Here is a 20659-nt window from a genome sequence, read left to right as displayed (position 1 = left end):
CAGATAAGAGCTCAAACACAGGGAATCCCAGACAGATTAACTCCACAGGACCAATAATGAGAGTAGTGATACCAGGAGGGTCAGGGGAAGATGAGGGGAGAAAGGGGAGAACCAATCACAATGGTCAACAGATAACCCCCTCCCAGGGGGACAGACAACAGAAAAGTGGGTGAAGCGAGACAGCAGTCAGTAAAAGACATGAAAAATAATAATTTATAAATTATCAAGTATTCATGATGGAGGGAGAGGGGGGAGGAAGGACATTGAGCTGATACCAAGGGCTCAAGTAGAAAGAAAATGTCTTGAAAATGATGATGGCAACCTAGGTACAAATATGCTTGACACAATGGATGAATGGGTGGATTATGATAAGAGCTGCAGAAGACCCCAATAGGGTGATTAAAAAAAAAAAGCATTACAGTCTTAGAAATTCACAGGGATGCTCTACTCTGTCCTAGAGTCAGCATCGACTCGATGGCAGTGAGTTTGATTTGGGTTTTGATTTGGATCTGGAGAATCTCGTTCAGTAGGTCTTGGGTAGAAACTCATCAACCTGCACAGGCAGAGCTGGTAGAGATGGCACCACATGGAGCATTTGGGGCCTAGGTCTTCAGGGTCTCTTACGCTGACTCCCCCATCAGGCTAATGAAGAGTCATTGGCCTCTGCCCAAGGAAGTCAACACTGTTAAGCCTCCTTTCTTTGGGTAGCCCCTTTGGGTCGTGCATTCTGCCGCTGACCAAGATTGGATGTCTACGTCCACGCAGAGTCCTAGGCCATGCTGCTTCTGAGAAAGCAGCCACTGAACGCTTGTGTATCGCAGCTCTCTCCCGACCCACATGGGGTCCGGGAATCACAGTCAACTCAAGGCCGCCTGGTTTGGTGTTTGGTTTTCACTTCCTTTATTTCGTGGCAACTCCTGTAAGTGCAGCATCACCCAGAAGCTGAAAGAAACAGGATGGCCCTTCTGGCCCTCGGGAGGCACCGAGGGGAATTGAGATGCAACAGCTGTTCTTTTGACCGTGCCCCTAAATCCCCGTCGGGAATCTCTGCCAGTTTTCTGACAGCAAAGCTGGCTGGGAAGGAAGGGCAGAAACCAAACAAAATCTTCATCCCTTACTGGGTTTATGTGAGTTATGTGAGTGTCTGTGGTGAAGAGCCTGCTCAGCCAAAGACATGTCTCCATCCACAGAGGGGGTGGGACAGGAAGTAGCCAGGCCTATAATGAGCGATACCAAGCAAACAAACAGACCCAAACACCCGTTGCCATCACGTTGGTCCCGGCTCATGGTCCAGCGTGTGTCACTGTACCCTCACGCTCCTCAGGGTTCTCAGACTAGACCGAGCGCTTTCAGGGTGGCATGGGCACACCTCCACAGGGTTGGCTTTCAATGGCTGATTTGGGGGAAGTAAATCACCAGACCTAGCTGCCAAGTGACCCCGGGTGGACACCAACCCCGAGCCTTTCAGTCAGCCAACCTTTCGTTTGCACGAATGAGACCATACAGACTCCTCATTTTTTAGTGGCTTTTACTTTTATTTTCACGCCGCATTTTCACTTTTACTTTTCAGTCCGCATTTTACTTTTCACTTCACATTTTTCACTTTTGCTTTTATTTTCACTCCACATTTTTTACTTTTACTTTTATTTTCACTCCGCATTTTTAAAGTGGCTTTTACTTTTACTGTTTGCAAACTATCTCCACACTTCTTAGTTCATTTTGTTTTTGCCTCCAGCCCAAAGGACTACATGTATCAGCAACAAAGTGACCCTTGCCACTAGAGAAATTCCTAGCTGTTTCTTTGATTTCTTAAACATTTCCTTGTGCGTTTACATGAATGTGTATATAGCCAATTCGTTTTCCAACCAGTAGCTCCTGCACAGATTGTTCCGTGACACTGGTTGTGGTTGTCATTGTTAATTGCCTTAGAGCAGGTCCCCCCTCATGGCGACACTCTACCGCCTACTGTGCCGCCTGGTCCTGCGCCATCCTCATAATGGGCCTCATATGGGCGCCCTCCGTTGCAGCCGCCATGCCCATCGGTCTGTCCAGGCCCTTCCTCTTTTTCGCTGCCCCTCTGCTTTCCCAACATGATGTCCTTCTCCGGGGACTGGCCTCCCATCCAAGGAATAGGTCGCTCCTCTCCTCTTTTCAAAACGGGGTCCCCCGTTTCAAAGCATCTGGTTTCTCTGTGCTGCACCCCCACCCCCCGCCTTCTCACCATTGGTTTGGGGCAAAAGCTGTCCCTTTGCTCTCATCTAGCCGCGGATTGGAAGAAGTACATTCTTCGCAGGTAACAGCGTTTGCTCCATAGGCCCGTCCGTGTCTCGAATGAAAGGTGCGCTGCAGGAATGTCTTACATTTCAAAGTAGAAGGTTTTCTCAGAGGTTCCTTTCATCTCTTGCACATCAATTAAGTCTCTTTTTCATGTATGTTGTTCTGCATTTTTTTTCGCCTATTCCAGCCAGGACCTTCTGTCGCGCTCTCGGTCAGAGAGCTTGGTAGTGCTAACCGGGCCCGTCTAGTTCTTCTGGTCTCAGAGTAGAGGACACTGTGGGTCACGTGGGCCACTTTTCCTGTGAAGTCATTGCTTTCCTGAGTCATCAGCTGTCTTCATCCGCCTTTGTTTCCGGTTAAGAGAGACCCACAATCAGTTGATTCTTAGGGAAGCAAGCATTTAAGGCCCCAGACACTGCCCACCAGACTAGGATATGTAATGGTATCTAAGTCATCTCTATAATTGTGCCCCTAAAATGAAGGGACTTTGAAAAAAACATGGAAAAATGGGATTAAGAGGTAATGTGATTTTCCCCATGTATTCTTTGAAGCCCCCTCATATGCTATAAGGGGACATTAACTAGACTTCTAGCTGAAAGGCTGGTGGTTTGAATCCACCAGCTGCCCATCAGAGGAAAGATGAGGCAGTCAGTCTGTTACCCTAAGTATCTACAGCCTTGGGAACCCTGTGGAGCAATTCTGCTCTGTCCTGTAAGGTCACCGAGTTGGAATTGATTTGCCAGCATTGGTTGGTGGGTTTGTGCTGTATTACACATGTGAGTATCATGCAGCATTTACAGACGTGTGTGTAGAAATAGCCCCAGTGCACCTCTACAGGTTTGCAGGTATACCCATGAGACCTTGCTCATGTGTGCAGCGTTTAGATTTACCTATGTGTTTACTCACAGATTATTGTGCTGTAGTGCTTCCTTTCAGGAGTGTACATCGCATTGACCAAAGTTGCCCTTTGTGTTAGGGCCTCCTTTCTCCTTGGTCACCTTGTGCCGACGCCCCACGTGCTGTGTCGCTTTTCTCTTCATCAGAATGAACACATAGGCTCGTCTCCCTGCCTCCCTCCTGCTCCTATCCTTGGTAACCACTGACGAACGTGGCTTTCTCTGTGCACACACATTATTTTTGTAACAATGATCTCGGAATATTTGTCCTGTGTTTGACTTACTTCACTCCGCAGCGATGCCCTCCAGGTGCCTCTCTCTCGGGCGATGTCTTACACGTTCGTCATCAGGCTTCATGGCTGCAGCGTGCCCCGCTGGCTGCAGGTCACACGTTTTGTTTGGCCCTTCGTCCGTCGATGACGCTGCGATGGCGTCCTTTCCTTTGTTGTGATGTAGAAGGCTGCTCTGCACATGAGTGCCTGTGGCAGACCTTACTTCCCTGGGGTACGTGCCTAGGCGCGGGGTGGGTGGATAGTACCCAGAAAGGAAACGTCAGCCTGTTTGCCGAAGGAGGTCGTGTGGTTCTGCAGTCACACCAGCAGTGCGTGAGGGTGATCTGCCCACAGCCTCGCCGTCGCCTGTTGTTCTCTGGGGTGGCTCTGTTTTGTTTTGATGAGTGCCATGGTTGATGGGCTGGGATGATACTCGATGCCCGCGTGGGTTTGCATCTCTCGAAGGGCTAACACCCCTGAGTTTGTTTTCATCTGTTGGTTAGCTACTCGAACGTCATCTTTGGTGAGGTGTCTACTCATGTCCTTCGCCTGTTTTCAAAGTGGATTGTTTGTCCATGGGGTTATCAAGGTGTTGAACTTTTCTATAGATTTTAGAGGTTAGACTCTTGTTGGTTAAGTCATAGTCAAAAATATTTTTCCCCAAATCTGTAAGTTCTCTTTTTACTCTTATGATAAAATCTTCTGATGAGCAGAGGTGTTTGATGTTTAGAAAATCCCAGATAAATCATTGATCTTCGCAGTTTGATCATTTTTAGCGGTGTTCGGCATCTGCTTGTGCCATTTACTCGATCCCTGAGTCTTAGGTCTATTTTTTCCTTCCACCATCTTTATGTGGTGTACGTTCTGCATTTAGGTCTTTGACCCATTTTGAGTTGTTTTTCCGAACGAATGGAACGTGTGGACCTTGTTTCATGTTTCTGCAAAGGGATATCCAGTTTTCTCAGGGCCATTTTCTAAAGAAGTTCGGTCAGCCGTTCTTCCAAATCTCCAAGCTCAGTGCCATCAAATTGACTCTGACTCATAGCAACCCGATGGGACAGGGGAGAACTGCCCCTGTGGGGCTCTGAGACTAACTCTTGTATAATTATTAAAAGATCATTTTATTGGGGGGCTCTTACAGTTCTTATAACAAACCAATTATCACTTGTATCAAGCATATTTGTACATATGTTGCCATCATTATTTTCTAAACATATTTCTATTTGAGCCCTTGGTCCTAGATCCTCTCTTTTCCCTCCCTCCCCACCACCACCACCCTCGTGACCCCATGATAAATTATAAATTATTATTGTTTTCATATCTTATACCAATGGCTTCCCCCACAGTTTCTGTTGTTTGTCCCCCTGGGTGTGGGAGGTGATTATTATAATTGGTTCCCCCTTCCTTCCCTCCTGTCACTACCTTCCTCCTACCCTCCTGGTATCACTACTCCTGTTTCTCTTCCTGGATTCTATGTGTCATGAGCTCTTTTCTCTTATCTGTAGCTGTGTACACGCTCCGTGCTAGCCCACAGTGCAGGGCGAGACCGGGTCATGATAGTGGGGGGTGAGGAAGCCTCAACGAACCAGAGGAATATTGTGTGTATCATCAGCGCTATACTGTGCCCTGGTCGCTTCATCCCTTCCTGTGACTCTTCTGTGAGGGGATGTCCCGTTGTCTACAGATGGGTTTGGGGCCTCTGCTCTGATCCCCACCTCATTCTCAACAATATGTCTTCCCCCCCCCCCATGTGTTTGTTTGTTTGTTTTGGGTCTTCTGATACCTGTTACCCAATCCTGTCAACACCTCATGATTGTACCGGCTAGTATGCTTCTTCCACATGGGCTTATTGCTTCTCTGCTAGATGGCTGCTTGTTTAACTCCAAGCCTTTAGGGCCCAGTTGCTATAGCTTTTGATAGCTGGGCACCGTCAGCTTTCTTCACCACATGCGCTTGTGCACCCACTTTGTCTTCAGCCATAATGGTGGGAGGGTGAGCATCATAGAATGCCAGGTTGTTAGAACAAAGTGTTCTTGTGTTGAGGCAGGACTTGAGCAGAGGCCCAAAGTCTGTTCACGACCTCATTGTATTACCATAGAAATCTATGTACATAGGTCAATACCTCTATTTTTATTAATTAATGTATTTACATATGTAGGCAACTATGTTTTTACTTCTATTCATAGCTTTGCTTCCTAGATCTTTCCTGTTTCCTTTTACCTTTTCCTGTCCCACCGTCATACTTGCCCTTCTTCTGCCTCTTAGTAACTCCTCTCAGCCAGATTGCTGTTGCTCCGACACCCCCAGCATCTCTACGTCTTCCTCATTGTTGATTTTAATTCCCTAGTTGTTCCCATCTATGGCGTTGTTTGCTCACCGCCCTTCCCCTGCCCCCTCCCCCGCCCCTCCAAGTCCCTCCAGAACTGTCGGTCGGCCCCATTGCTTTCTCCTCGAGCTTGCTTCCCATGCCTGTCTCTTAATTTTCTAGTCTAACAGCAGGAGTGCCCGGCGGGTGACTCTATCTGGACGCCATCTTGACTCCTCTCGACTTTCACTCTTTAGAGGAGTAGAAAGTCTCTCCCATGGAGCAGCTGATAGTTTTGAACTGCTGATCCTGCAGTTAGAAACCCAATGGCTAACAATAAACTAACAAAAACGAATAACTACAAAGAAACCCAATGGCTAACCACCCTTTCCCCATCTAATGAACGTGGACCCTTTGCCAAACGTCAGTTGCCCTTCAGTGAGTGGATTTACTGCTGTGTTCTCAATTCTGTTGCATTGGTCTCTTCGTCGCAGCGGGGTGGGCTGTTTTCAGTGCAGTGGCCGTTCAGTGGGTGCAGAGGTCTGCGTGAGCGTACGGCCCCTTGGCATGTACCCCTTCTTCAGCAGCGCTCGCCTTATCTGGGGCTCCTTTCCTTTCCACATTGGTCAAGAGATTGATTTTCATCTCGTCGACGAACGTGGTTAGAATTGGGCGGATCTCTTTGGGTGGGATTAGCATTCTCAGTGTTCAGTCTTCCTATCTGTGAGCATGGTGTGCTTCTCCACTCGCGGAGGGCTCCTTGGCTTTCTTGCAGCTGTGCTTCATAGCTTTCTTTGTGAACGGCTTTCACATGCCCAGGTCAATGTAGTCCTCCGTATGTGATCTGTTGCCCGCTGTGGCAAATGATATCATGTTCCAGATCATTTCTCTGAGTCTCTTTCCATTCCGCCATGGTTTATCCTTCTCCGACGATTCTGCTCCAGCAGGAATGTTTTTATTCCCCCTTTATGGATAGGGATATACAGACCCAGAGGGGCTCGGATCCTCTCAAAGCCTTCCACTCCGTCAGTGACAGAGGCAGCTTTCAAACCCATCTTTGACGCCTTCAGTGCTGCTAGGTTTCAAGTCTGTATTTTATGTAATTTCTGAATCTGCATTATCACCACCAGGACTCACTGAACCATTTTACTATATCTGTATATGCCCACACATGGCAATTACTGAGACACATTGCAATTAGTGTACTTTGGCAGCTTATCATTTTGAGAATTTGGACACCACGGGCCACCGCATGTTAGGGTTTGAGTGGGCTGGGAGAATTTAAATGAAAAAAAAAGAGAATTATATCTGTAACCACAAGTGACCTATGCATGCTTACCTTGCACCACTTTTCCCCATTTCCCTCTTTTCCCTTTCCACTGATGCCCTTTCACCCCTTAGTCCCCTTATTTGAAGCCTTTATAGATATTAGCACAGACCCTTATTCCCAGCCCCTGGAAGTAAGAAACCAAGCCTGAGGGTCACATTTTGGCCCATAGTGGTAGATACTGTGGGCAGCTGGCTGTAAGCAGGTAAGACACTGCAGCAGAGCTCCCCAGTGTCCATACTGTACCCCTAATGTGGCCTGTAAACTGAAGTGCACATGAAACTGGCCTATTTCTTGGGTATCAGAGAGCCGTGGGGGTGACGCCAGTGGTTAAAGATCTCAGCTGCCAGTGCAACAGTCAGAGGTTCAAGCGCACCCTGAAGGACCCGAGTAGAAAAGGGGCGAGGAGGGGGTGGCAATCTACTTCTAAACACCAGCCTTTGGAAACTCTTCAGACCACGGTTTTAGCCTGACCCACCTGGGGGCTCCAGGAATCAGGATGACTGGGCAGCCGGTGGTAACTGGTTTGGGAAATGGGTTGGCTTCTAGACTTAGCTGTCCTCATGCTAGCAGCTCTCATGGCATGGTGGTTTCATGTTGGGCTGCTAACCACCAGGTCAGCAGTTCAAATCCACTAGGCATCCCGCAGAAGAAAGATGAAGCTTTCTACTCCCGTAGAGGGTTACGGGCTCAGAAACCCCCACGGGCGGTTCCACCCTGTAGAAGTGACTTGTTCCTGTCTCACGAGGAACGTGATGGCAGTGATTTTGGTTTTGATTTTTCACGTCATGCTGCTGCCCCTGTGTCAGAGGGCAGGGGGACCCAGCAGCTTCTCCCCTGACCCTCTTTAACCGTGGGACCAGGGCTTTTCAGGGGAACTTTTCCCAGGCGGAACTGCCAGGGTTACAATTCCCTTTAGTTCCCTCTTTCTCAGTCCCATCTTATTTAAATGCCAGTTGAAATAGCTCAAGCGCTTCACAAGCTGGCTCCGCTCTCCCTGGAAAGGGAGTCTGTGAGCTGCCCCTGCGCCTCCCTGTGTGCCGCCTGTGTGTCAGAATGAAGGGTCCGTGCCCCGCCCTCTCCAGGGAGGGAGCTTGGTGGAGTGCTCTGGACCCTGAGCACCTAGTGGGTGCTGGTGGCCGAGGCCAGGAGCTCTGCTGAAAAATGACAACTCATCTGGGGAGCCCTCAGGCTCGAAAGCTGCGTTATTCATTTCGTTCTTGGAGATGGTGAATTATGTGAGAAAAGAAGCTTGGGGATTTTTGTTACTATTATTATTTAACAACAACAGAACCCCACCATCACTGAGACGATTCCTAGTCATAACGACTCTATCCAGGGCTTCCAAGACCATCAGTCTTTACTGGAGCAGACCAAAGCCTTCAGAGAAGCCGGTGGGTTTGAACCCCCGATCCTGTGGATAGCAGCCCACTGCCTAACCCACAGTGCCACCAGGAATTTGTTGAAAAACATATAACTAGGTCTCAACATATTCTGGGGTAACAATAAAGCCTTGAGAATGAGATCTATGCCAAGGGGTAGCTGGAAGCCAAAGGATTACACCCAGCTTGAAGCTTGGGAGGTTAGGTTGAAGCTTGGGAGGTTTCAGGAAGGTTGGTCATTGGGACCCACACAGAAGCTACTCAAAGGGCAGGCGTGGCCGTCTGCTTCCTAAGTCACAGCTTTGACAGCCCCTTAGTAGTAGCGGTTCCACTCAGAGCCCGGGGGGTACGGGGGTGGGGGGGTGGTCACACTAGCTGCTCACTGTACGGTCGCCAGTTTGGAACCCCCAGCTGCTCCAGAGAAAGACGGGACTTTGATTTTGACTTTGGGGTCTGGAACGAGTTATAATCTTGGCAACTCACGGGGACAGTTCTTCCCTGCCCTGTAGGGTTGCTATGATTTGGCATGGACTTCATAGTGGTGAGATTGTGGTGCTTTGGGTTTCTGCTCTAACACAGGGCTGGCCGTGGGTCAGAATTGGCTCGGAGCAACTGACAAGTCTGTGTGTGTGCCCAGCTGTGAACTGACCCAGAGCGAATCCTCCCTACAGTCCGACCGAAGTGAGAGTAGTCTTACACAAGTGGGTCATGCAGGATTCAAACCAGATCCAGTAGTTCATGGCATCGCGGGTAGAAATAAAGTAATGGTTAGGTCAGAAATGTGGATAAGGAACCAAATACTGACCGAGTCCCCATCCCTTCGTAGTCTGGCTGTGGCATTTTCCAGGGATGAGGTGGCTTCAGCAACTTTACTAATTGATTTGCTGCTTTCCTCTCCAATGAGATGCTTTGGAGTTTCTGAAACGTTGACCATGCCCGCATGACTTTGGTTGTGCTCTGAGCCTGCCACAAGGAAGGGGCCAGTCTCGGTGCTGAGCACTGTCCAGCCAGTGACTTTCCAGGTGCCCAGAGTCGGGCGGTGGCTCCCCACCTTGGTCACAAAGAAGCACGCGAGTTTGGCAAAGCCCTCTCCCACATATATGAGCCCAGTAAGTACCCAGCGTGTGGCACATCACCCTGACCGGAGGCAACCTGGGGATGTAAGCCTCGTCCGTGCGTGTGAAGAGCTGACCAAGCCGTCTACCCAGACTTGTGGCTCCATCATCATGTGATACGGAAACCGGAGATCCGACTGTGCCAGGAGCCACTGCCTGTCTGCTGAAAGCAGGAGGATCGTGGTGGCTGTGCTAGCTTCCCCCCCTGCTTCTGGAAGGAACATCGAATCCTCCCAAAAGAACTGTTGGTTTTTAGAGACAATATAGTTTCCAAAAGGGAGACGTTGAAGGAGGATGCTCCTGAACCTGCAGGAGGTCTCGTCGAGGTGGTCCTCGCTGTCTGCTGGCCACCTGTGCAGCAGGTCCTAGACGACTGCATGATCATAGCTATCTTGGTGCGTATCTTCCAGCACACCGTCAGACATGGTCTGTTGTGATTCGTCGGGCTTCACTGGCAGATTTTCAGATGGACGTCACCAGGCCCTTGTGTTTAGGCTGAGTCAGGAAGCTCAGCTGAAACCTCTCCGCCATGGGTGGCCCTGCTGGTGTCTGAAACACCAGTCGCTTCCAGCATCACAGCGACTCACAAGCAACATTGGGTGGGACAATGGAGGTAGAATCAGTTTATCTGCAAATTTCTTCTTTATTCTTGGGGGTAAAATACTTTCTAATATGGCAAGGGGGACGCAGGTGTGAGAAAGGTCTTGTAGCCAAACGTGACAACGTATATCAATTGCCAACATGTATTTCTAGGTGCATTCTTGTGTAATTGGAAATGTCGGTGTTCGCTCTCGAATTGCATTCTCAGAGCCTCCCAGGCGTCCCCAGCAGCACCCTGAAAGCACAAAAGAGCTCTTCGTTGGAAAAAATAAATCGACTCATGGCTTGATTGACTGACCTTGCTGTCACTTGTCTGTGTTATGTCCCTACGACATATGAACATCTTGCCTCCTCTTTCTTTGAGTTCAAGAGGGAATGTTCTTTCCAAATTTGCTGCTTGGAGCCCAGTCCCTGCGGGAGCAGGAGCTGTCCGTGCACCAGGAAAGGAGTCGGCTGCCCCTGGGTCTGCACGTGCTGCACGATGCTGGTGGGGAGCATACCGCTTAGAACTGTGTCCAAGGACCACAGCCCTCCCCACCAGTGCGGTTGGCATCTCGGGCAGCTGGCTCCCTGGAGGGAGGTCTTCAAAAGGGGGCTTTTCTTTTTCTGTGTTGTTGGGAGAGGGGTAACTCTCATTCCCAGCGCCAACCTGGTTCTGACTTGTTTCAGCCAAGACAGTCTGCTCTGCCTGTTTGCTCAGACAGACTCAGACAGCCCGAGGACGGGGGACAGAGCCCAGCGTGAGGCGCTGGATGCTGACCTGCACCAGCATGTCCCTCATCGTGGCATCCAAATGCTGGGGTTAGTTTTACCCCGTGGTACTCCTACTCCCTCTCGGGAGCATGAGGCAGGGAGAAAGGGGAGAGTGAACTAGGGTCCACAGAAGACCGGCGGCATTCTGCATCACTGCACCCAGAGCTCGCGGTGCATGCCCCATTCGGGGCATGTGGTGGAAGGTCAGTGAGGATGCCTCCCGGAACGGGAATGTCGCCCTGAGGAGTACTGTCTTTGTTGGGAGAACTGACAGTGGGAGCAGAGCCAGCGCAGGGAAACGCGAGCTGTTGTCTACTCAGTGAAGAGGTTGCATCCCAGGGATCAGCCATGTGGTTCATGGTTCTGTCTTCTCCCCGACACATAGGCCAGGTGTACACGAGCCTGGCCCCCAGCTCCCTAAGTCACGAACTCTCTAAGAATCGCCCCAGCTCTACATCCAAGGCCCCTCCCATCACTCATCCTGTCGTCCCTCGGTCCTCACTGGAATGTACGTCCAGGAGCACAGGGCCTTGAAGCCAACCTGGACATGAGGCATACAAGCTCTGGGTCCCCAAAGGGCCAGGAATGTTCCAGAGAATTCTTTCTGGGACCTGAGTACACCAGCTTCTTGTCGCTGTGTCTCTTCTTGCCTTCACGTTTTATGGAAGGACTTGGGACACTTTGTGGAAAGCTTTTCTTTCCTTGAATAAACTTTATTTTTGAGAACAACATTGCCATTGAATATAGTTCAACTTTCCTTTGTTTAGCAAACTCATAGATAGCGTTTAGAGTATATTACTAAATTAGCGTGTATTATAGAAACATTAACTATTGGATTGGGTTGTTGAGTAGGGGGCGGCGAAACAGAGGAAGACCTCCGACCAGATGGACAGAGTGGCAGCAACAACGGGCTCACACACAGAAACCGGTGTGAGGTTGGCGCAGGACCAGGCAGTGTTTTGATCTGTTGTCCTTAGACAAATCCAGACTGACTCGATGGCCCCTAACAACAACAATGATTATTGTATATTTAATTATAGTATTAAGTAATGTACATATACCATTTAATCTTAATAATGACACAATAAAATAAAACCCACTGCCATTGAGTTGATTCTGGCTCGGCGTGCCTCGATAGCACAGAGTAGACCTGCCCCTGTGGGGTACTGAAGCTGTAAATCGCGACAGCTCCTCTATCCCAAAGTGGTTCCCAGCTGCTGACCTTGTGTTTAGCAGCTCAGTGCATAACTCACTGCCAAGCCCAAACCTCTGGCTGTTCTGTCCATTCAGCTCATGGCACAGAGTAAAACTGCCCCGTGGGATGCCCAAGCTTGTAATCGCTACAAGGCGGCATCGTCTGGATGACATTGCGTTTGGTTTTGAATCTGTACGGAAGCATTGCCGCCCCATCGTTCTCCCCCAACCCCAAAGGGCAGCAGGAAGAGCCCCACTGTCCATCGGTCAGGTTAACAGCTGAACGCTTAACCGCTGTGCTCTCAAGGCTCTTTCAGAGAAGCACTCCTACTAAACCCCTCCGATAAATGAGACCACTGAGCCCCAGGGCAGCTAAGTAATGGGTCAAGACCATAGAGCTGAGCAGAGCTGGGATTGGAGCCCAGGGGGCGTGGCTCCAGAGGACCTGCGCTTCCCCATCTCAAACTACAGCACAATGTATAGGCAAGAAATAGTCAAAGACAGCTATAGAGATATCACCGGGCACTCCCTCCCTGCCTTCCACATAACGGGGCCTACTCTCTGTGTTCAATTTTTATATCCTGCTTAAAAGTAGCAAAACAAAAACTGTCCTCCTAATGTTGTTATAAATCCCTGGTAAATAGTGTTCTAACGACCACCTAAGATTCTCATCGGGTAAATGCACCACCGATTGCTTGACCCTTCCCTTCGCGGCTCTCCAGTGTTCTCTTAGGAGGAAAGACTTTGATGGCGGCCAGCTACAGGCAGAATTCCCTTCTCGTCCTCGGAACATGCTCTTGGGATAGATTCTCCGAAGGAAGATTCTCCAGGACTGGAGTAGGCACACTTTTGAGGCTCTGGAGAAGCAAGGCACATTCTTTGATGAAGTTCATGGCCATCATAGGGTGGACTGTACGCCAAGAATCACCTGAGCAGTTACACAGACCTCCCCGAGAGAAGCAATGAGGGGTGTGAAGACTTAAGGGCATGGGGGTAGATGTGCCATGTACCCTCATTTTACTGAAAGTGAGCCAAGAACCCCAAGTCTTCTAGCTTTTGTAGGAGATGCTGGTGGGTGCAGATAGTTAATGACCTTCATGGTTAGCCAGAAGGTTAGAGGTTCAAGTTCAGCAGGAGGCACCATGAGAAAAGGCCTCTGAAACTCTACTGAAGCAGTTCCATTCCAGCCCACGTGGCGTGACCAGGAAGTGGATTCTATGGTGCTTTTTTTTTTAACCTGGTGATAGGCCGCTCAGGCTTCTTTGTGGCAGTTGATAGATGCCACCATGTCTGTTCTGACTTGTAGCGACCCTCCGTACAACAGAAGAAAGAATCCCCGGTCTTGCGCTATCTTTGAGCCTCCACGTGGCGACTGCTGCATAGGATTTCACTGAAGCATTGAGAAAGCAAGGATGTTACTTTACGGACTAAGGTGCACCTGACACAAGTCACGGTGTTTTCACTCACTTCCTATGCGTGTGGAGGCTGGACGTGGCATCAGGAAGATCTAAGGATTGATGTGTTTGCGTTATGGTGCTGATGAAGAATGTTGACAGTACCATTGACCGTTAAACGAGCAAACAAGTCTGTCTTGGCAGAAGTACAGCCAGAATGCTCCCTCTCCAGAGACCAGGATGGTGCGACTTCGAGGTGGACACCATGCTGGGTAAAGCGGAGGGCCAGTGCAACAGAGGCAGGCCCCCAAGGAGACGGATGGACACAGTGGCTGCAATGGTGCACTCACACATGAGGACAGTTGTGGGAAGAGCAGGAGGGGGCTGTGTTTCGTTTTGTTGTGCACAGTGTCTGTGGATTGGAACTGAATCCGTGCCACCTACCAGCAAGAATATTCCAAATAACGTGAAAGATAAAACGTGTGTGAGTGTACAATCTATCCAATAGTCTCCACAAAGCCCATCATTCTAAGGCATCGATTCTTCCCTCCTTCCTGACCCAGTGCCCACTTTTCAGGAGCCTTTGCACAGTCAATAGGACAAAAGTAAACATCTTTCTAGTTGGCTCGGCTTTCAGGCACGACCTGTCTGTCATCAGCAACATCCCTTGCTCCACAGCCAGCTTCAGTTATTGGCACTTTCTTGTCAATGTATTCTTCAACCATTTTTAAAAATATTCTTCAACAAAAGTTTACCTGTGTATGATATTAATCATATTGTTTGATAATTTCCACATTTTGTTGGCTCACGTTCTTTGGGAATGGATGAAAATATGCTCCTCTTCCAATCAGTTGGCCAGGTAGCTGCCTTTCAAATTCCTTGGCCCAGATGAGTATTTCCAGAGCTGCATCTATTTGTGGAAACATCCTTTTGGCATTCCGCCAGTTTCTGGAACCTTGTTTCATCTTTGTCCTCAGTGCAGCTTGGATTCCTGCCTTTTACTCCATTAGTTCATAAGCGTATGCTACTGCCTAACATAGTGAACACTGACTAATTCTATTAGGTACGGTGACTCTGTGTACTCCTTCCATCTTCTGTTGACAGTCCCTGAGACAACCAATATTTTGCCCTAGAGTTCTTTAATAGTGCAACTTGGGCTTGGTTTTTTCTTTAGCTCTTTCAGCCTGAGAAATGCTGCCTGTGTGCTTTCCTTTTGGCTTCTTAACCCCAGATCATTGCACATTTCATTCTAGCGCTTTGTCATTTCTCCTTTGTCACTTTCAGCCCATTCTGTTCCATTCTTTCACGTCTTCATTTCATCCATCCTCAGCAGCCACTCTGTGTTCAAGAGGAAAGACAGTCGTTCTGTCATCTGGTTGGGTCATCTCTTTCTAACTTGTTTTTTAGGGACTTGCTTTCATCGTGCATGGTATCCTTTGTGTCATCGCATGGCTAGCCTGGTCCGTGCTCGTTAGTGTTCAGTGTGTCCAATCTATAATTGATACACTCGAGAAAGTTAGGTTGGATGTTCTCAAGATCATACGTTAGCTCTCTTGACATTGTTTTCTTTGTTTTCACGTTCAGTTAACAAGTACATATGGTTGGTCTGTCCCGCCGTTGGCCCCTAACTAATCATATTGTGCTTAGCCATCATCTCTTTCCACAAATGTGGTTGATTTGACTCCGGTGGGTCCCCTCTGATGTCCACACGTGCACTTGCCTTTATGTCGTTGAGAAGAACAGTGTTTCCAATGACAAGGTCATTTCCTTCTCACTCACTCACTGCCATTGAGACAATTCTGACTCAAAGCAACCCTGTAGGACAGAGGAGAACTGCCTCTTTGAGTGTCTGAGCCTGTAACTGTTTACAGGAGTAGAAAGCCCCATCTTTCTCCCAAGGAGTGGCTGGTGAATTCAAACTGCTGACCTTGTGGGTAGCAGCCCAGTGTCTGTGCCACCAGGGCTCCAGTCAAAATTCAGAATTCAAGCATGCGATCTAGGTGTCTCTTTTGTCACTGAGACCATAGCTTCCAATTGCCCATTCTTCTTTTTCCCCCAGTTTTGCATTCCAATCACAAGTAATCATCAATCATGATGGCGTGTCCAGTCATCTTCAGACTGTAGAAACTGTTAGAAATCTTCATAAATCAGTTGGTGCGTATATTTCACTAGCAGGCTTGCTGGCTGATCATCCTGTTTGGGTACGGATCTTATCCTATCACTGACAGCACTGTACTTCAGGTAGGTCTTGGAGCGTTCTTGTTGACCATGAGCACGCTATTATTCCTCTTCCACCTGTCATTCCTGGAATGGCAGAACACATCTGATTGCCCGGCTCAAAATGACAACACCAATCCATTTCCATTCACAGATGCCTAGGACATCCAAGCGTCCTGTTTCACTTTTTGACAACTTCCAGTTTTCCTAGATTCATGCCCGGCAGTCCACGTTCCGATTATCCGTGGGTGTTTGTAGCTGCTGCTCCTCTTGCCCCGTGCGACAGGCGCCAGCGAACACCCTAAAACATCTCCTCCGTGCACGTTGGTGATGCCGCCTCCGCTCCCAGACCCATTTGCAGCACCTTCCGTCTCGGATGACTCCTTGTCCAGGATGATGTCAGACGTGTCTGGGTGTTTTCAGTGAGGGTTTTACCGACCAGCAGGCCCTTGGCTCTAGTCCGTCTGGAAGCTCCACTGACACCTCTCCCCCTGTTAGGATGGGAAATGCGCTTGGCGTCGCTTCCAGCATCACAGCAGGATACTAGCCACCACGGCCGGCCGCGGACTCACAGATGGGGGGTGGGCTTCTGCTCTCAAGAAGCTTAATGCCTTGCTTGCGTTCCAGGATTTTATGGGCAACTGCAGTCCCTCTGCCCTCCGCACTACCCGGACCCCCAGAGGACCGTGCCGCCCGGCAGCTCCTGCAGTGTGGCGCCCTCCTTCGAGGACTGCCTGGTCCCCACGACCGTGGGCCAGGCTGGGTTCGACGTGTTCCACAGAGCCTTCTCGACTCACTCGGGCATTACAGGTGTGTGGGCCAGACGGGCAGGGCAGACAAGCCTAAACTAGTTTTGACCCAGCCCATGACCACGTGGCGTCCTAGCAAATGTCCCTGGAAATGGCTCTCTTCCCCTCCTCCCTGCCCAGTGGTCCTCCAGCTCTCCCCGGGCCAGCCGAGTGTGGGCAGCACCTTGGTTCTCCCAAACTATGTCAAGAGCCTTCTGGCTGACAGGTCGCCTGGCATCACCCCTCACCTTCACCATTCAGCCCTCGTGCCACTAGGAGCAATGCCGCTCAGAACACAAAGGGGAAGACACGCTTGCTCATGCCCAACGCGTTTCCGCTGCGTAACATCTGATTGCCTCAGCGTAGTATTCAAAGTCCCCTTGAGTTACACTTGGGTCCCACGCTGCACACTGAAAACTCATGGTCAACACATGTCCCCCCCCACCCCCCCCACCCCCACACACGTCTCGTCCCTGTTCCCCTTCTAGAATGTTCTCTCCCTTCCTCTCCATCTAGGAAAATCTCATCCTTCTTCTTTACCACCCACTCGACCATCACCTCCCTTTTGAAGGTATCCTCGTCTCCCCTAGAACACGTTGCTTTTACCTACTCAGCCCAGTTCCGTGTCCCACCCTATTTGAGCCAGCCACCTGCCAGCCAGGCTCCTCCCCGACCAATAGCCTTGAAGGCAGCAACCAGTTGATGGGTACAACCCAACCATAGTTCCTCCTTGACCCCAGTCAGATTTGGTGAATGTCTGGCAGGCCCGGGGGGCCCAGTGGGCGGGCCACGGTGGGAGTCTGACCTCTCGTCTTTCTCTTCCAGTGTACGATTTGCCTTCGGGTTCCTCCAGCCTCTTTGGGGAGTCCCTTCGCAGCGGGCCAGAAGACCCCACATTCTTGCAGATCAGTGCGGTGGACCGCTGCCCTAGCCAACTCTCTTCTGTCTATACTGAAGGCTAACCTCTCCCCTGGCCTCTCCCGGGCCCCCGGCCCCCTTTGGTTTCCGCGCTCTGGCCGACACCATGAGGAGGGTGCCAATGGAATCGGCAGCACCTGCAGCGCCACCGCGGGGCCTTTGGAGGCAGAACTGGCGGTTGGCGCGAGGCTGGGCCGGATATCGCCGGTTACTCCCCCTTCTCCCTGGGTCTGCTGGGCCCGGCGGGCAGCAGGACTGTTTCTCCAAACGGACTTCAGAGGCTTGCTCTATGTGGGATACCTGTTACTTGCTGACCGTCAACCCTCAAGGGAGACCAGTGAAATGACACGTATATGAAGATGTCATTGGGGGATCAGCCTTGCAGCAAGGTCCAAAGAAGGCAGGGCCCTCTCAGTCCGCTCCCTCATTGCTGGCCCGGGGCAGTCCAGGCACTAGAGAAATCGGTGTCCAGACACAGTGTGGGCTCACCTCTTGAGTACCCAGCTTTCCCACCCCTTTCTGGCCTGCCATTCCCAGGGGCTAGCTGTCCCTCTCCTCTTAGATTAGCCCCGACGCTAACCACTCGCTGCTCCAGCTTCCCCATGAAGCACTGGCCAAGCCCAGTCCCTGGAAGGGCACTCCGACTCATTCCTCTGAAAGATTTGCTATTTATATTGACTTCATAAGAAAACCGTGTAGCGATCTGCTCCTTGGATGGGACTAATCATTAGTGTCACCCCCCAGCTGCATCCATGGTGCCTCAGCGCTCCGCGGGCCCCTGCCCCCATGGGCAGTACCTGTGGGCACTTCAAGAATGCCCTTGGGTCATGCGCAAAGACTACCTGAGGGCAATGAGGTGGGCACCGGCCCCTCCCCGGGCTGGCAGGAGCTCCTGTGGGTGGAGTGTTCAGGGATTCGAAGGCCTTGTTGAAAGGAAAAATTCCCCCGACACTTTCACCCATGGGCTCTGCTCTGGCACTCTGCGGTTCTAGAGCGAGGACACGCTGAGTTGTGTGTGAGGGGGACGTGTGAAGGAAGTCAGATGTCTAGTTGCTCGTAAGCCTCTGCTTCCTTCCTTCTGCATAGATGTTCACCTGTCTGTCTGTCCAGCCCTACCCTTCTTATCTCTTCCTATCCTCTTCTGACTCTGCCTAACCATCAACTCTTGGGACTCTGGCCTAAGACAGGCAGAGGGGTCAGTACCTGTGGGCACTCCCAGGATGTCCTTAGGCCGTGAGGGCGATGAGGTGGGCACCGGGGCGGGCAGGACCTCCTGTGGGTGGCCTGTTCAGGGATCTTCCCATCAGTTGGAGGCCTTGTTGAAAGCTGGTTAGAAGGTGACAACTCGAGCCTGGATGGGAAGTTGCTTTCTGTGACTGGTTTAGGAAGCGATGAAAAGATCTTAGGATGTCCAAAAGGAACCTTGATGGTGTAGTCGTTACCAGTTGGACTGCTAGCCACAAGGTCAGCAGTTCGAAACCACCAGCCGATCCATAGGAGGCAGGGCTTTCTATTCCCATGCAAAGTTCCGGTCTTGGAAGTTCACGGGGACAGTTCTTTGCTGTGCTTCAGGGCCATTGTGAGTCGGCATCGACGGCGTGGCAGTGGTGTGGAGGCCATCAGGACTGGCCAAACCCCACAGGGCGGAGGAAGACTGGCATCCAGGGTTGGTTTCCTTAATTTCTCTTTGAAACAACAACAACAACAACCAAAAATGTTTTCTGGCCCCAAAACAACCCAATGCTATATGTCAACTAGATAGCATGATCATCTACAAGATAATTCAGTGACTTGGAGTCAGACCTGGCCTCCCGGAGGCTTTCAATCTAGTCTGCCCCCTGCAGTGGCATAAGATGCACCGAGAACCAGGCTGGTTATGTTTGTACAATGCACTCGGTCAGGGGCAGGTGGTTTTTCTGGGGAGGTGGCCCTTCTTTGAGGAGAAGCCCTCCTTCAGATGCCCACATCTGCCAGAGAGAGGGGTTACGCCCCTCGCAAACAGATGCACGCCAGGCCACCTTTAGCAATGAGGGCTCAGGCCCAGCACCGGAGCCCATCTGCTGGCTGCCCCTGTGAGCCGTGCCCCTTGACCAAACAAGATCACAACGTCTGCTGACACTGGCTGTGCCAATCACACCCCACCCTCCCCCTGACACTCCCTCGCATCCTGGCAAGGGAGATAAAGGCACACCGTGGTGCCCTGAGAGAGGCCGTCGCTCCGTTCATAAGTCCTGAACCCTTTGGACAGCGTCCACGGGGATTCATCTCCTTTGTGTGGGGCCGTGACAGGACTCTCAAGGTTGAGATGGCAGTGGTGGCCTTGGCGCCTTCTGGAGGCTGGGTTGACATCGTTGAAGGACAGGCCAAGAAGGAAGCCCTCCAATGCCCTTTCTCCCTAAGGCTGAAGGAGGTGTCTGTGGTCGACCGGGGGCCTTTCCCCTGTACCCCCAAGACCCAAAGCTTAGGAAGCAGCTTTTAAGCTTCTTGAAGCTAGGGCATCTTGGAGGAGCCCAGAAGCCCTGGACCTTCTTTCCAAAGCAGGAATTATCAGGGGGCATTGGGAACCAGAGGCCAGTGTGGCCAAGGCCAGGTGGGCCCCTGCATCCCTCCATGCTCCCCACCAGTCAGGGCCGGGTGTCCTGGTGCTTGCCAGCCCCATCGGGGTCTTCGTTCCAGCTTCTCCGCTGCCCTTTAAACTCACCCCTCGCTTCCTTTTGCATCATAGTAGATTCGTGTGTGTGTGTGTGTGTGTGTGTGTATACGCTTGACCATTATCTTTAGAGTCATAAAAGTGGAAACCGCCCCCCTCCCTAGTCCTTCCCTCTTCCCTTCCATTTCTTGGCCTTTTTCGTTTCCACGTGTAACCATCATCATGAAAATCTCAGCAGAGATGGTCAACACTCCCTACCCCCACCCCACCACCCACCTTTCATTATAAAAATAAATAAAAATAATCGAGGGCCTGGAAAACACACTGAGCCCCAAGTGAATTATCCCATTACACTTAATAATGAAGTGAGTCCCCAGTCTGTCCACACACACACACACTGCGTTCCTTCATCTCACTAGAGGGATTGCAACAACGTGTCCCCTTGGAATGTAGCTGCCCATCAGCTGCAGAATATTATCCGCTGTAGCTGCTAGTCCTGTGGGGATCCCTCCTTACTCATGTCTCTGCCACATGACCTTGGGGTGGGGCCCTAAAGTTGGATGGGGGTTGT

At 50.6% G+C, this 20659-nt stretch overlaps 1 protein-coding gene across 3 annotated transcripts in view; it reads left to right on the top strand.

Moving 5' to 3' along the window:
- The window catches only part of GLIS3 (GLIS family zinc finger 3), a 439975-nt gene extending 419583 nt beyond the window's left edge, over window positions 1-20392 (top strand). For all 3 annotated transcript variants that reach the window (XM_075559880.1, XM_075559879.1, XM_075559878.1), the window contains 2 exons: window positions 16360-16542; window positions 17346-20392. In XM_075559880.1, coding sequence (XP_075415995.1) covers window positions 16360-16542; window positions 17346-17482 — 320 coding nt within the window. In that variant the 3' untranslated portion in view covers window positions 17483-20392. The remainder of the gene's footprint in view (window positions 1-16359; window positions 16543-17345) is intronic.
- The last annotated feature ends 267 nt before the right edge of the window (window positions 20393-20659 follow it).

This window comes from Tenrec ecaudatus, chromosome 10 (genome assembly GCF_050624435.1).
Source record: "Tenrec ecaudatus isolate mTenEca1 chromosome 10, mTenEca1.hap1, whole genome shotgun sequence".
Taxonomy (NCBI): domain Eukaryota; kingdom Metazoa; phylum Chordata; class Mammalia; order Afrosoricida; family Tenrecidae; genus Tenrec; species Tenrec ecaudatus.
Note: the sequence above shows the minus strand (reverse complement) of the source record. Positions and strands in the feature narration are given on the sequence as shown.